This window comes from Heptranchias perlo, chromosome 5 (genome assembly GCF_035084215.1).
Source record: "Heptranchias perlo isolate sHepPer1 chromosome 5, sHepPer1.hap1, whole genome shotgun sequence".
In the NCBI taxonomy this organism is placed as follows: Eukaryota; Metazoa; Chordata; class Chondrichthyes; order Hexanchiformes; family Hexanchidae; genus Heptranchias; species Heptranchias perlo.
The window spans coordinates 58,251,302-58,264,568 of NC_090329.1; the positions used below are offsets into that span (position 1 = coordinate 58,251,302).

The window sequence follows — 13,267 nt, forward strand, 5'->3', positions numbered from 1 at the left end:
AAGGAAGAGTAGATAAATATTTGAAGTAGAAAAATACAAGACTTTGGGAAGGCCAGGAAAGTGGGATTAATCTTGGATTGCTTTGACCACCTCCTTTCAAGGTGAATAGCTCACATTTCCCCAGTCTTTCATTATAGCTCAGTACTATTGATGCAAGAGATCAGTCTTTGGCTCTTCTTTTGGCTGGAATGTCTCCTTTATAACTTAGTGGCAAGGAATAGACATAGTGCTTAAACTATACAATGCTCTGGTCAGACCACACCTGAATAATAACTTCCTCTCAATTGCAATCTACTGTTTTTGTTGTATAGTTTATTTGCCTTGTTCATTGCCGCTCCATTGTAATTGGATGTTACATTTCAAATCTACTAATCCGTAGACCTCTTCCAATGCTACCCTCATTATTTTGACACATTCATGGAGCACTTCTGATGCCCATTTATTCTTCCTATGTGCACTTGACTCTATTAAATTTTACCATGCACACTCCGCCCATTTGTACTGGCGTTGCACAGCCTACTAACCAGCTGTCCTTAAAGGGACTGTCGAAGGCTGCTCAAAGAATAGCCCAAAACCATTCTCATTTCTTGTGCACCTCCCGGCCCCACAAATACTGCAGCCCTGCCAGCCTGTGTGCGCTACCCCCAGATCGCCTCCTGCAGGCCCAGATTGTCAGCTGGCGCCACATAGGTGCCGACAATTTCCAACCCTCCCCAACTGCCGAGCTTCATCAGATTCATCAGCGCTGTTTTGACCTCTTGGCAGTAACAGGCACATTCCAACTGGCCAATTTGCACCAAATTGTTAAAATCGGTGCAAATCGGACCCAATGCCATTTTCAGGCCTCTACCGGCAGATTTATGCTGGGCAGCTATGGTTAAATTCACCAGAGAGCGTTTTCACGTGCCCAGATTTCTAAGTAAATTTGTAACGTGCCCAGGGAACGATCCCCCTTCAGTTTATTTCAATTACTAGAGTTTATCACCTGTTTTCACCTTGTGCTTCTTATTTCCAGATGAATAACAGTATACTTGACTTTGATTTGGACATTAACTGCTAAGTAAAATTATTAAACAGTAAAAGAACATGTAAATAGTAGCAGTAATAATATATATATTTTGACAGTAGCTGTTAAGCATAGTCAGTCAGCTCCTCCTATAGTAAACAAATAGTTTGCAGCTGCTGTGTGAAACTATAATCTAAGTAATATTCTTGTGCAACAATTCTTTTTTCATCATGTACAGAAGTGATCTAGCCTAAATATCTCTTTTTGAAGTCTACAGACGATCACTGATTTAAACAATACAGGCTGATAAATATCTTCAAAAAGGTTTCTAGGTGAAGCAGATTTAAATAATTGTTAAATTCAAAAAAAAGCTGCAAATTAAACACATATTTGAACAAATCCCACAAGATGTTAATATTTGAACTGAATGTCTTGGCCCCTCCTTTAGGCACCAGTCTCAGACAAGCTGGCTAAAATTTACAACAATTGCATTGTTGAGTTGGCTTAAATAACATGGGCCAAGAATTTTCTCAGTGCTGCGTCCGCTCCATCACTGTAACTTTGCTCTACTTTCGGCGCAGTTACGGTGACTGAGCAGGAGCAGCTCTGCAGAAATTCCCGGCCATGATTTCAGTCACAGGGCCCTGCCATCCATTACTGTCTGCCACAACACCTATTAACAGCAAAAAATATGTAGCTGGCAAAGCCTGAATAAAACCATCCCTGTGCTTTCCATCTGTATTTATTACATAAACATACATTGGAGTGTGTTTTGAGGATAATACATAATCTACTCAAGTGACATCAGCTCATCAGTTTGATGTGTTCCTGCTTAGTAACCTACTTCACTCAGTTATTTATTCTTTATGAAACAGCTGAATGCAAATAGACCAGTTTCTACCCACCCTCCCTCCCAAAACGCAGCAGTTGAAATATGATTGGGATCTTGTTTTCAATAAGAATATCCTGTGTAGAAGAGAATTTGTACAGGATTGGGTTCTGATGATCACAAAATGATTCCAACGAAGAAGGCCCTTCGGCCCATTTGATTTCATCTTCCTGAATGCCAGTCCTACTGTTTTCTTATTAAAGCATCTTGCTGCTTTTTACGTTAGTTCAGTGACTGGCCTCAACCGTCCTCCTTGACAACCCCTTCCAGGTGTTGGCTGTGAAGGTTCTGCTTCACTGCTGGCATTTTGTGGAATTTTGGCTAGTGCCAAATCATTGTTCGGTGTACTGCACTGAATAATTTTTACTCATTTAAAAATGGAAAATCTAAATTACTTTAATTCATAAAAGGCCTTCAGATTGTAGAAATAAGATTTATTTTTTTTAATGTTTCCGTATTTGTATAGTACAGCTGCTTTAAGCTCCCACACCAAAATATATGCTGCTATATAAGTATTTAATACATACTATTTCTCCTTGAAATATTTTATCTGCAACCTTTGTTTTGTGGCAATGAGAAATGTTTACCTATATTTAATGTGTACCTATATCTAATGTCGTAAGCTGCAAATATATTCTCATCATGAAAAAAATAAAATGAGAGGCAGTAGCACGCACTCTGGTTGCTGAATGACCAGAGCATACTGTTGGTCTTCATTCAGCATTTTGGAGCAATAATAGGAAATTGCTGTTTCAGTGTTGACTTCAAATAAAGATGGACAGAAACAAATGGGGTGTAAAATTAAGAGAGCTTAATTTCACATTCTAGTGTGTGAGATTACAATAAGGACATTGGCAAAGATATAATATTCCAGGGACTCATTAAGCCCATGCGATGCTGGGAAAGTATATAAATATCTAATGCCAAGTGATAATACTTGCTATGTTCAAAGTATGATTTGTAACCCTTTGTGTAAAGAAAATGCAAGTCATCACTTAAGGTTGATCCTTTTAGAATAAAGTAGTAATTGATTAAGTTGGCGGTGACCACAGTTGACTACCTCAATCTATATAAAGGATGCACTGGCTTTTAAATAACTGGTCTTTTTCTGCAACCTCTTGATGCTTATGTAGCCATATAACTTGTTAATAATGGCAGGTTAATGCGTGGCTAGAGACATGGTGCAAGAGAGAGGACTTCAGATTCTTGGGGCATTGGGACCAGTTCTGGGGCAGGAGGGACCTGTTCAAGACGGACGGGTTGCACCTCAACAGAGCTGGGACGAATGTCCTCACGGGGAGGTTCGCTAGTGCTGTGGGGGAGGGTTTAAACAAATTTGGCAGGGGGATGGGCACCAGGGTGTAGCATTAGAAAGGAGAAACAAGGTGCTGAAAGGATTGGGAGAGACAGATAGCACTACGGTAAGAAATAGTACCGTATTAGATGGGATCAGACTAAGAGAGAATACGAGAAGGTCTTAGATAGGTTTAGAGTGCACGTGTGAAAATGCACAAAGCATGGTAAATAAAGTTGGTGAGCTGCAGGCGCAAATAGCCACACGGGAATATGATGTAGTGGCGATACCGGAGACCTGGCTCAAAAAAGGGCAGTAGTTGAGGAGCCGTATGGCCTGCTCCTGCTCCTTTTATGTTCTTATGATTGGGTGCTAACTATTCCTTGATACAAAGTGTTCAGGAAAGATCGGGAAGGATAAAAAGGAGGAGGGGTGGCAGTATTGATTAAGAAGGATATTGTGGTGCTGGAGATAGAGGATGTCCTGGAGGGGTCAAGGACAGAATCTATTTGGTTACAGTTAAGGAACAATAGAGGTGCCATTACACTACTGGGTGTATTCTATAGGTCACCAACTAGTGGGAAGGATATAGAGGAACAAATTTGCAGGGAAATTACAGAGAGGTGCAAGAACTATAGAGTAGTGATAATGGGGGACTTCAACTATCCTAATATAGACTGTGATGATAGTGTAAAGGGCAAAGAGGGGGAGGAATGTCTTGTGTGTTCAGGAGAACTTTCTTGATCAGTATGATTCCAGTTCAATGAGGAAGGAGACATTGCTGGATCTAGTTCTGGGGAATGAAGTGGGTCAAGTGGAGCAGGTGTCAATGGGAGAACATTTAGAGAACAGTGATCATAGTATCATAAGGTTTGAATTAGTTATAGAAAAGGACAAGGAGCAATCTAGATTAAAAATACTTAATTGGAGGAGGGCCAATTTCAATGGGTTGAGAACAGATCTGGCCCGGGTAAATTGGAATCCAAGATTGGCAGGCAAAACTGTAATCGAACAATGGCTCCCTGGAAGACGAAAGAGAGAGTAAGATGAAGCAGAAAAAGGGGGCATATGACAAATGTCAGGTTGATAGTACAAGTGCGAATCAGGCTGAATATAGATAGTACAGAGAAGTGAAAAAGGAAATGTGAGGGGAAAAGTGAGAGTATGAGAATAGACTGGCAGCCAACATAAAAGGGAATCCGAAAATCTACTATAGACATATAAATAGTAAATGCGTAGGAAGAGGAGGGGTGGGGCTGATTAGCAACTAAAAGGAAATGTACGCATGTAGGCAGAGGGCATGGCTGAAGTACTAAATGAGTACTTTGCATCTGTCTTTACCAAGGAGGAAGATACTGCCAAAGTCACAGTAAAAGAGGAGGTAGTTGAGATTCTGGATGGGCTAAAAATTGATAGAGGAGGTACCAGAAAGGCTGGCTGTACTTGAAGTAGATAAGTCACCTGGTCCGGATCAGATGCATCCTAGGTTGCTGAGGGAAGGTTGGAAATTGCAGAGGTGCTGGCCATAATCTTCCAATCCTCCTTAGATTCGGGAGTGGTGCCAGAGAACTGGAGAATTGCAAATGTTACACCCTTGTTCAAAAAATGATAAACCCGGCAACTACAGGCCAGCCATTATAACCTCCGGTGTTGGAGAAGCTTTTAGAAACAATAATCCGGGACAAAATTAATGGTCACTTGGACAAGTGTGAATTAATAAAGGAAAGCCAGCATGGATCGTATTTAAAAACTTGATTGAGATTTTTGATGGGATAACAGAGAAAGTTGATGAGGGCAGTGTGGTTGATGTTATGTATGTGGATTTTCAAAAGGCATTTGATGAACTGCCACATAATAGGCTTGTCAGCAAAATTGAAGCCCATGGAATAAAAGGGGCAGTGGCAGCATGGATACGATGTTGGTTAAGTGACAGGAAACAGGGAATAGTGGTGAACGGTTGTTTTTTGGTCTGGAGGAAGGTACATATAGTGGTGTTTCCCAGGGGCTGGTACTAGGACCACTTTTTTGATATATATTAATGACTTGGACTTGGGTGTATAGGGCACAATTTCAAAATTTGCAGATGATGCAAAACTTGGAAGTGTAGTGAACTGTGAGGAGGATAGTGATAGACTGCAAGAGGAAAAAGACAGGCTGGTGGAATAGGTGGATACATGGCGGAGGAAATTTAACGCAGAGAAGTGCAAAGTGATACATTTTAGCAGGAAGAACAAGGAAAGGCAATATAAACTAAATGGTACAATTCTAAAGGGGGTGTAGGAACAGAGAGACCTGGGTGTGTATGTGCAGAAATCTTTGAAGGTGGCAGGACAGGTTGAGAAAGTGGTTAAAAAAGCATACAGGAGCCTGGGCTTTATAAATAGAGGCATAGAGTACAAAAGCAAGGAAGTTACGTTGAACCTTTATAAAACACTGGTTCGGCCATAACTGTAGTATTATGTCCAATTCTGGGCACTGCACCTTAGGAAGGATGTGAAGGACCTGGAGAGGGTGCAGAAAAGATTTACTAGAATGCTTCCAGGGACGAGGGACTTCAGTTACATGGATAGACTGGAGAAGGTGCTTCTCCTTAGAGCAGAGAAAGTTAAGAGGAGATTTGATAGAAGTGTTCAAAATCATGAAGGGTTGAGAACCAGAGAACACAGATTTAAGGTGATTGGCAAAAGAACCAAAAGTGACATGAGGAAAAACTCCTTTACACAGCAAGTGGTTTTGATCTGGAATGTGCTGCCTGAAAGAGTGGTGGAAGCAGATTCAATCGTGGCTTTCAAAAAGGAATTGGATAAATACTTGAAGGGAAAAATTTGCAGGGCTGCAGGGAAAGAGCGGGGGAATGGGACTAACCGGGTTGCTCTTACAAAGAGCTGGCAGGGGCTCGATGGGCAGAATGGCTGCCTCCTGTGTTGTAACCGTTCTATGATAGGCAAATGGAGACCATTATGTGTAAACTATGCCAGTGATTGATTTTTAAAGCCTGTTTTTCCCATTTTTTTTCTTTCCCTTTTTTAAAAAATCTCATTTCCCCTGTGTTATGATTAATACCTTACATGATATGCAAAACCACAGTGCATTTGTTAGTGATTTCTGAACACATTTATAAAGTTCAGGTTATCATGCAATATTGATGCTGCAGCCTTCAGAAGGGTTATCATTTTGAGTATGTGTTACGTTTTTACATTTGGCTGTATAAAATATTGGGGCGTTTCATATCTTTGTTAAACTGTAAAATTGTATTGTATTTCGAATCTGCTGCATTTTTGGAAGCAACAGATTGACATGTTTGGGCAGATTTTCATGTTCTGGCACCCAGGGCTATTGGATCGCTTGAACACAATGGATATAGGAAATTTGGGTGGGGAGGAAGAAGCATATGGCCCTAATGAAACAGCATATGGCCCTAATGAAGCTGCTCAATTTTCCATCTTTTAACTTAAATAGTCATTTGCACTTCACCACCCTATTTTCCTGTACTCGGGCAATCCACCTGCCTGAGGTGCAGGAACAGAAAAATCTGCCTATTTTGTTTTTAACGTGCATTTAGATATTCAATTCAATCAGTTTAGATTGTCTTCAAAAGGTACTTGGAACATTGATATTTTACAGAGGTGCATTACGTTGGTCAGGCTTTCTGTACTTTGCAAGCATTGAAACGGTTCCAGTGAACTGTTCTTTCTGAAGAAGAGGTGCAGACAGGTGAATTGTGTGGTTCGAAGGCAGAGAACTAATGTCCCATGTGTCGATTAATCGAATTTGTTTCTGACTACAGTTGGTTCAGCACACTGTAGAGATTCTTATTAGTCAACTGGAAATGGTAACAAAGTGGTGTACAGCACAAACCATCCAAACCTCTTCACTGAAGGAAGCTGCACAGAGACCCCATGGAAATGGAAGGGTGGGGCGGGGGGGAGATTGAAGATGATATCAAAAGTTATCCAAGCCTGATCAGACTTCCAAAGTATCCATCACACTTATTTGATTGGAACAAGTAACTTGCTATCCATTAAGTTAACCATGCAGTTTGACTGATACATGTCCAAGAAAAGCTACCAATCATGAATCAGTGAACAGGTTTGTAGGGAAGACTACCAATCAAATTGCTCACACAATTTATTCTGATTTCTTTGGGCCACTGACTACTTAAAATTTTAATAATTTGCAAAAAAACATTGCATTTTGGAACTCTGTCCAATAAGTTTTCCTCTCAGGGACCTTGGATTTGAGCTTTGCTCTTTTCTAGCAGCTTTCATTTGTATTTTGCTCCCAAGGTTGGTCACATCCAGTCTTGCATCTGTATGCAGGGCCTCTGTCCTGCGCTGCATGCAGCCCTACATCCCCTCCTTCAGTTCTCTAGTCCCCCGCTTTGTTAGGACATCTCCTTCTGTCTTTAATCTTTGATAATTGGGTGCTTCAGAATCTTTTGTGGTGCCACCTTCTGGTTTCAGTAATGCGACTGATCACCCCTAGCCACACTGTATGCCAGAGACACTCTGGTGTCTCTGGTGCATGCCGTTGTTAAGGGTGTATATTAGGGAAAGAAGTCATATGATGTAGTTCCCTTATTTATGTTGGATTCTAGTATGTCTGCCCGTTTGAAGACGGGCTTATTATAGTCCTGGCCCTGCAAGCGCTGGACCCAAGTTTGCCCCAAATTCTGCCCACCCCATCCTAGGAGGTAGTCCGCCATGAATTTCAGGACTGAGGGTTGAGAGTAATGGGCCGAAATTATCCATCAGTTCAGTTTGAGATGCATATCTTACCCTTCAGAAACCCTCCATATGTTGGCTTAGAATTATTACCTTTATTCTTGTTTGCTTTTGAATTGTTTTCTTTATAATGGTCTCCAATGTTGGCTTCCTCCCTGCCTGCACCCTAATTTCTTAAAGTACTCTTAAATGCATTCTATTTGGCCCTGTTGTTTTGACTATTTAAACTCTCCAGTTTTTGTCTAGTTCATTACTAATCTTTGTTTTCTCCATGAATTTATGTACATCTCCGCCAGCAACTTGAAAGACTACATTTTTTTTTGTTGTTTTTTCTTTACCAATGTTTTTCCCTTCTCCCCAAAGCATTGACTCCTCACTGGGCTACAGTTCCACAGGATTGGGTTCTCTCTGATACCTTAGCAAGTGGCAATTATTTTGTGTTAACCTTGCCCGTGATTGTTGGGAGTGTATTACAACAGAGTCTAATCCTGTCCTCACCTGATGTCCATACAGATCCAGTAGGAGTGGCTGAATAGTGATCAAATTTGGGAACTTGGCCTCTTTTTCCCTTACTTGAGCTGGAGTGCTAAGGACAGTTTTGTCGCTGCCACTACCGTGGCAGAAATCAACTAACTCACACGAGGCTGGAATTTATCCTGAGACCTTCCTGGTCTGCATGGCTCAGTTACTCACTCAATAAATTAGCCCTCCCAATGGCGTAGCAATCAATTTTTTTTCTACATTGAAATCTGTTGTGAAAGAGTATTTAAATTTGTCATTTACGTTTGTCACCCACTATCTTGCTGCTTATCTGAGACTCCAGTTCTTAAGCATTTTGCCAATTATCAACATACCAAACTAAATACTGTACCTTCAGAGTTGCATGCAACTTCATTTTCCAGTTTTCTGTTTTCATTCTAGATATCTTTTTATTTAACATTTTTAAAATGTTGGTACATTTTTATTTTCAATTATGGCACTGTCCCAGTTTCCATAAGTCGTCTTAAAGCTCTTTTTTGTTTAATTTATTTTACTACTTTGCACTCACTTTAACTTATTACATCACTGTTGGCTGCTTTGGCAACTTCCTTGATTTCAGGCTTAGACCATAACATTGAGCATTTCACTCACTTTTGACATCCACTATTTTTTTCTCCCACCCAGGTCCGTTTCAATCCTAATCTTGACGCCCACGGATGGGTCCTCTCAGCTGGGCAATCGGGCCTTGTCCGAGCACACTGTTTGCGGAGCCTTAACACGCACGTCAGCAGGAAGCTGATCAAGGAATATCGAGCACAATTCAGTTCTATGTTCCAACCTACAGAAGCTGAAGCAATTGAGAATTCCATTTCCTCTACTATTCTGCACAGTGTAGAAACAGCAGTGCAAACAGAATGATATGCATCAGCATGGCTGGAGAATATAAAGACACCACTCTGTACTGACACTCTGTACCGATTCTGTCTCCCAAGCAACAAATGCAGTAGTGATGTGAATCCCACCTACTGGGGTCCTACCAGGGCACAATAACTGAACATGGCACAGGTATGCTTCTCTGCCAGTTCAGCTGTGTATGTTTTTCTAAAGTTTGTTATTTAGAATAATATGTCTTACTTAAATGTGTTACTGGAGCTCAATCTGTTGAATCAGACACATGATTTTTCAAATTAAATAGGCAAACAGAAGTGCTTCTTTCACTCATCTTTTCAATTCTGCTGTAAAATTGAGGAAGTTCTTTTTAGTCCCTATCTATTGCTGTTATACTTTTCTTGAATTTTAGTGAGATGTGGTTTTTCTTTGGCTTTTCTAAACAAAGCTTAGAGGTGAATGTAGTCTATTTGAACTTGTGTCTGATTTCACAAGATTGACTTTGGGCTGATTTTTAGCTGCTAAGAACAGTTTTACAAAACCACTGTTGTTAAAATCATGAAATGTCTCACAATTATATTTACAAGTTGCTTTTTTTTTTCAGTGAGCCAGAAACAGTGGTCCTCGTTTTCCTGCCTGTCAGCATAAGCCAGCACCCCCAATTTATGGCAGCCACTAAGTCTTCTGTGGTACAGAATCAAAATGTAATTGGATGCAAATGATTAAGTTTTGCAGTCTAAGAGCTGTTTTGTAGTTGGTGGCCTGTTTGGAGCCTGGTATAGGTAGACAACAGGTCAGGTTTGTATTTAAGGGGAAAAAACACAAATTTGGAAATTATCTAGAAAACATGTTGTCTGAACTGAATGGGCTTCTGTCTGCTACCTACAGGATTCGTGTTTTATAAAAATGACTGCAGTTAAAGTAAGATAAAATTGCATTTGCATGGAAATAAGTTTAATCCTTTCTCTTGTCTTAACTGTAATTGGTAGCATAAGTGAAGAGATCAGTTAGCAGGGCTCTTGAGGATTAGGTGCACCCTCTCTGTATGATTGTGCCATCTCCCTGGCACTATGCAGGTGGAAGGGATTCGTGCCACTGTGGATGTACCAACAAAGCTTCCTTTAGTTTCAGACAGAAGTGCCATTTTTTTCTAGAATACACAATTTTTGCCCTTGTGGAATGGTTGCGGCTTATCGGAACATGCTGGTGAGGGGGCCACTATATTGGGCATCATTGTTCGATGTGCTGTAAAGTTTTTGTTTATTCTTAGTAAAAGTGTGAATATTAGCTATTCTAAGGGATTTCTGTTGAATAAATATTGCTGGAAACTGACTTTCCTTTTGTATTTTGATCAACATTTCATGATTTTTATAACTTGGCTATTGTGAAACAGGCAATGGTCAATTTGCTCACACTGAGCATTGCTGTCATTTCCATACTGCTTTTTCAAGGTTAAATGATGCACTGTGTGTAAAATTAGGCTTTTAGCTGTGAACCTTTCTAAAAATTCCTTTAACAGTTCAAGCGTCCACTCTCTTTCTCCCCCCCCCCCCACCATCCCAAAACAAATCCTGTAAAGTTAATTCAGAATTTTCAATTTTTCAATTCTTTCGTAAAAGTGATGTCTGTTTTATAATTATAATATAACCAGTGCTGTATTACCTTTTTTTTTATTTCTCTTGGATTCTGTTTTATGTTGTGTATTTTAATTTGCTGCTGCAAGTAGGTTGGGCATTCAAAGATCAGTAAATCTGTAACTTACTGATGTAGTTGGGTGCATCTTGATGTACAACTACCTCAAACACAGGAAATAATTTAGACTTTTTGTAAAGATTCATATGTGCTTTATTGTGATCAGAAGATGCAGAATTACTGGACTACATCCTTAATGTTGGTACATCCTACTCTTCAATTATTTTATAGTGCTACCTTTACCATCGAAATTGCTTTACTCTGGGATACAAACAATAATCATCACAGTTCACACAATGCTTCCCTTGTGCATGTATGGCACACTTGCACACAGGAGGTATGTGTTGAATGAATTGGAGAGATCTATACCATTTTGTATGGCTGATGCACATCCTTCCCCCACCTCTATCACAAGAACCACCTGTTGTATTGAAACTCTAGACCCACTATGATCAGCATTTTTTCTTAATTACTGTCTCCTCTGCTGTGGTAAGATCACAATTTACTCATCTTTCATTGTAGATACAGAAGCTGATACAGAGACCTGCACTTTCAATACAGATGCATCTAAACTACCAGTTATATACAAGTTGCTTTTTCTCAGTGTACAGTATATCACATTAAAAACTGCTCTATTTTTGACAGTTCTGCCTAACTGTAGTATAATTCTTTTTAGATGTACTATGTCATGCAACATTTTATCCTTTAATAATGTGTCCACAACAGACTCCTATTTGAAAGAATGTTTGCCTTTACTCCTATTTGAAAACTGTTATTAGATATACAGGCGACATTGTTAACGTACAGTATGTGGAGAGGTAGTCTAGCGGCATAGATGTCTCCATACCAGTGATTTGTCCTGCAGAGTGGTCTGCCTTTCATTCATGCATTGATTCCCTATCAGTAAATTTTCAGTCTTGGTAGGAAATGCATTCAAAATCTACTGTAAATTCATTTCAGGTGCATATTAATGAATTGCTTATTTTAATGCATTTCCCACATTTGTTGTTTTTTCACCTCTGGATCCTCCCTGGGCAAGACATCAGGCAGGTGACTTGCTCCCAGGCCTCTGCCAATGCTGCTCTGTAACCAGCCACTAACTGCTAGTAAGTGATGCCCCATAAAGATGCTCCCCCTCACCATTCCATTTGTGAATCACCTTCCTGGGTAATGTGACAGAAATCAAAAACTTGCTGCCTGGAGCATTGTGGATGTTAACCTGCATTCTACCACTCTGAGTGCAGCATGTTGATACACCAACACACGGCTGAAAGCATGTACTAATAGTCTTGGTTTAGGTTAGTGTACCGTGTGAATCTGTAGTTCCATTTTTTTTATAAATCTCTTTCCTAAGTGCTCTGATTTTTTTTTTAAAATCAGAAATATACCTTGAAAACTGGGTAAACAAAAATTTCAGCTTTCAAGGAAAAAGTTATTATCATTCCATTAGTTCATGCGTTAAGAGTTCAGTCCCAATTGTTTTAAACTATGTTGTAAAGAAAAATAAATTTCTTTCTCTCCCCTCCACTCCCCCCCATTTTTTTTGATTAGCCACAAGAGATCATTTCCCCTTGCCTCATTTGGCATATAACTTTTTGTCTAATGTTGGTTCCATAATGAAGTAGATTTTTTTTTCTTTCGTATTTTAAATGCTCTATTCTTCTCTTCCTCCCCCTCCCCACGCACTTTGTCAAGTTGAAGATCTACCTTATTTTCTTTGGTTTCCTTTCTTTTCAATCTCTACTTGCCAGTATTATTTATACAATTTGAGTAGGATTTTTTGTAGAATTCCTTAAAAAGTTATAAATCACAGTTCCATAGTTATCACCATGCACAAAGTGCACTGCTGAAAGGTGAAGAGTGGAATGTTACAAACTGAACTTCTTCATAACCTAGATGCACATGGTTTAAAACACTTGACAGAGAATGTGTTTTTTTTCTTAAATTACCATTTGTTGAAGCATCTTTTTCAGAAATTACAAAGTTGTGGATGCAGTATGGAGATTAAAATGTTTCTTTTGGTTACAAAATGTTCCAGTATTGTTTCAGAGTTATTTCTGATCCATTATGTGGTATGGTGCACAAGAATATGCTTCTCCATTACAACTTCAGGGAAGCTCTAATCCATTGTGCACTGGAATATTGGGTGTGCACATCACAGTAAAGTCCTGCTTGTGTATAAATAAGGCTTTTACATTGTTGGATAACAGGCCTTAATAATGAGGTATAACCAACTAGGTGAAATTGATTTTGAAATAGTATCCCTGGGTAACTAGTATATAACTTTTTTAATA

The 13,267-nt window shown here is 39.6% G+C and overlaps 1 protein-coding gene across 2 annotated transcripts in view; it reads left to right on the forward strand.

Moving 5' to 3' along the window:
• The window catches only part of gtf3c2 (general transcription factor IIIC, polypeptide 2, beta), a 148,272-nt gene extending 135,269 nt beyond the window's left edge, over window positions 1–13,003 (forward strand). The window contains exons 18-19 of one of the 2 annotated variants that reach the window (XR_010962901.1): window positions 9,078–9,458; window positions 9,886–13,003. Coding sequence is in view for 1 of the 2 variants with exons in the window: in XM_067984439.1 (XP_067840540.1) it covers window positions 9,078–9,311 (234 nt within the window). In the remaining variant the exon portion in view is untranslated. Of the gene's footprint in view, window positions 1–9,077 lie in introns of both variants that reach the window. The other variant, XM_067984439.1, reaches the window with a different exon arrangement.
• Window positions 13,004–13,267: the final 264 nt, after the last annotated feature.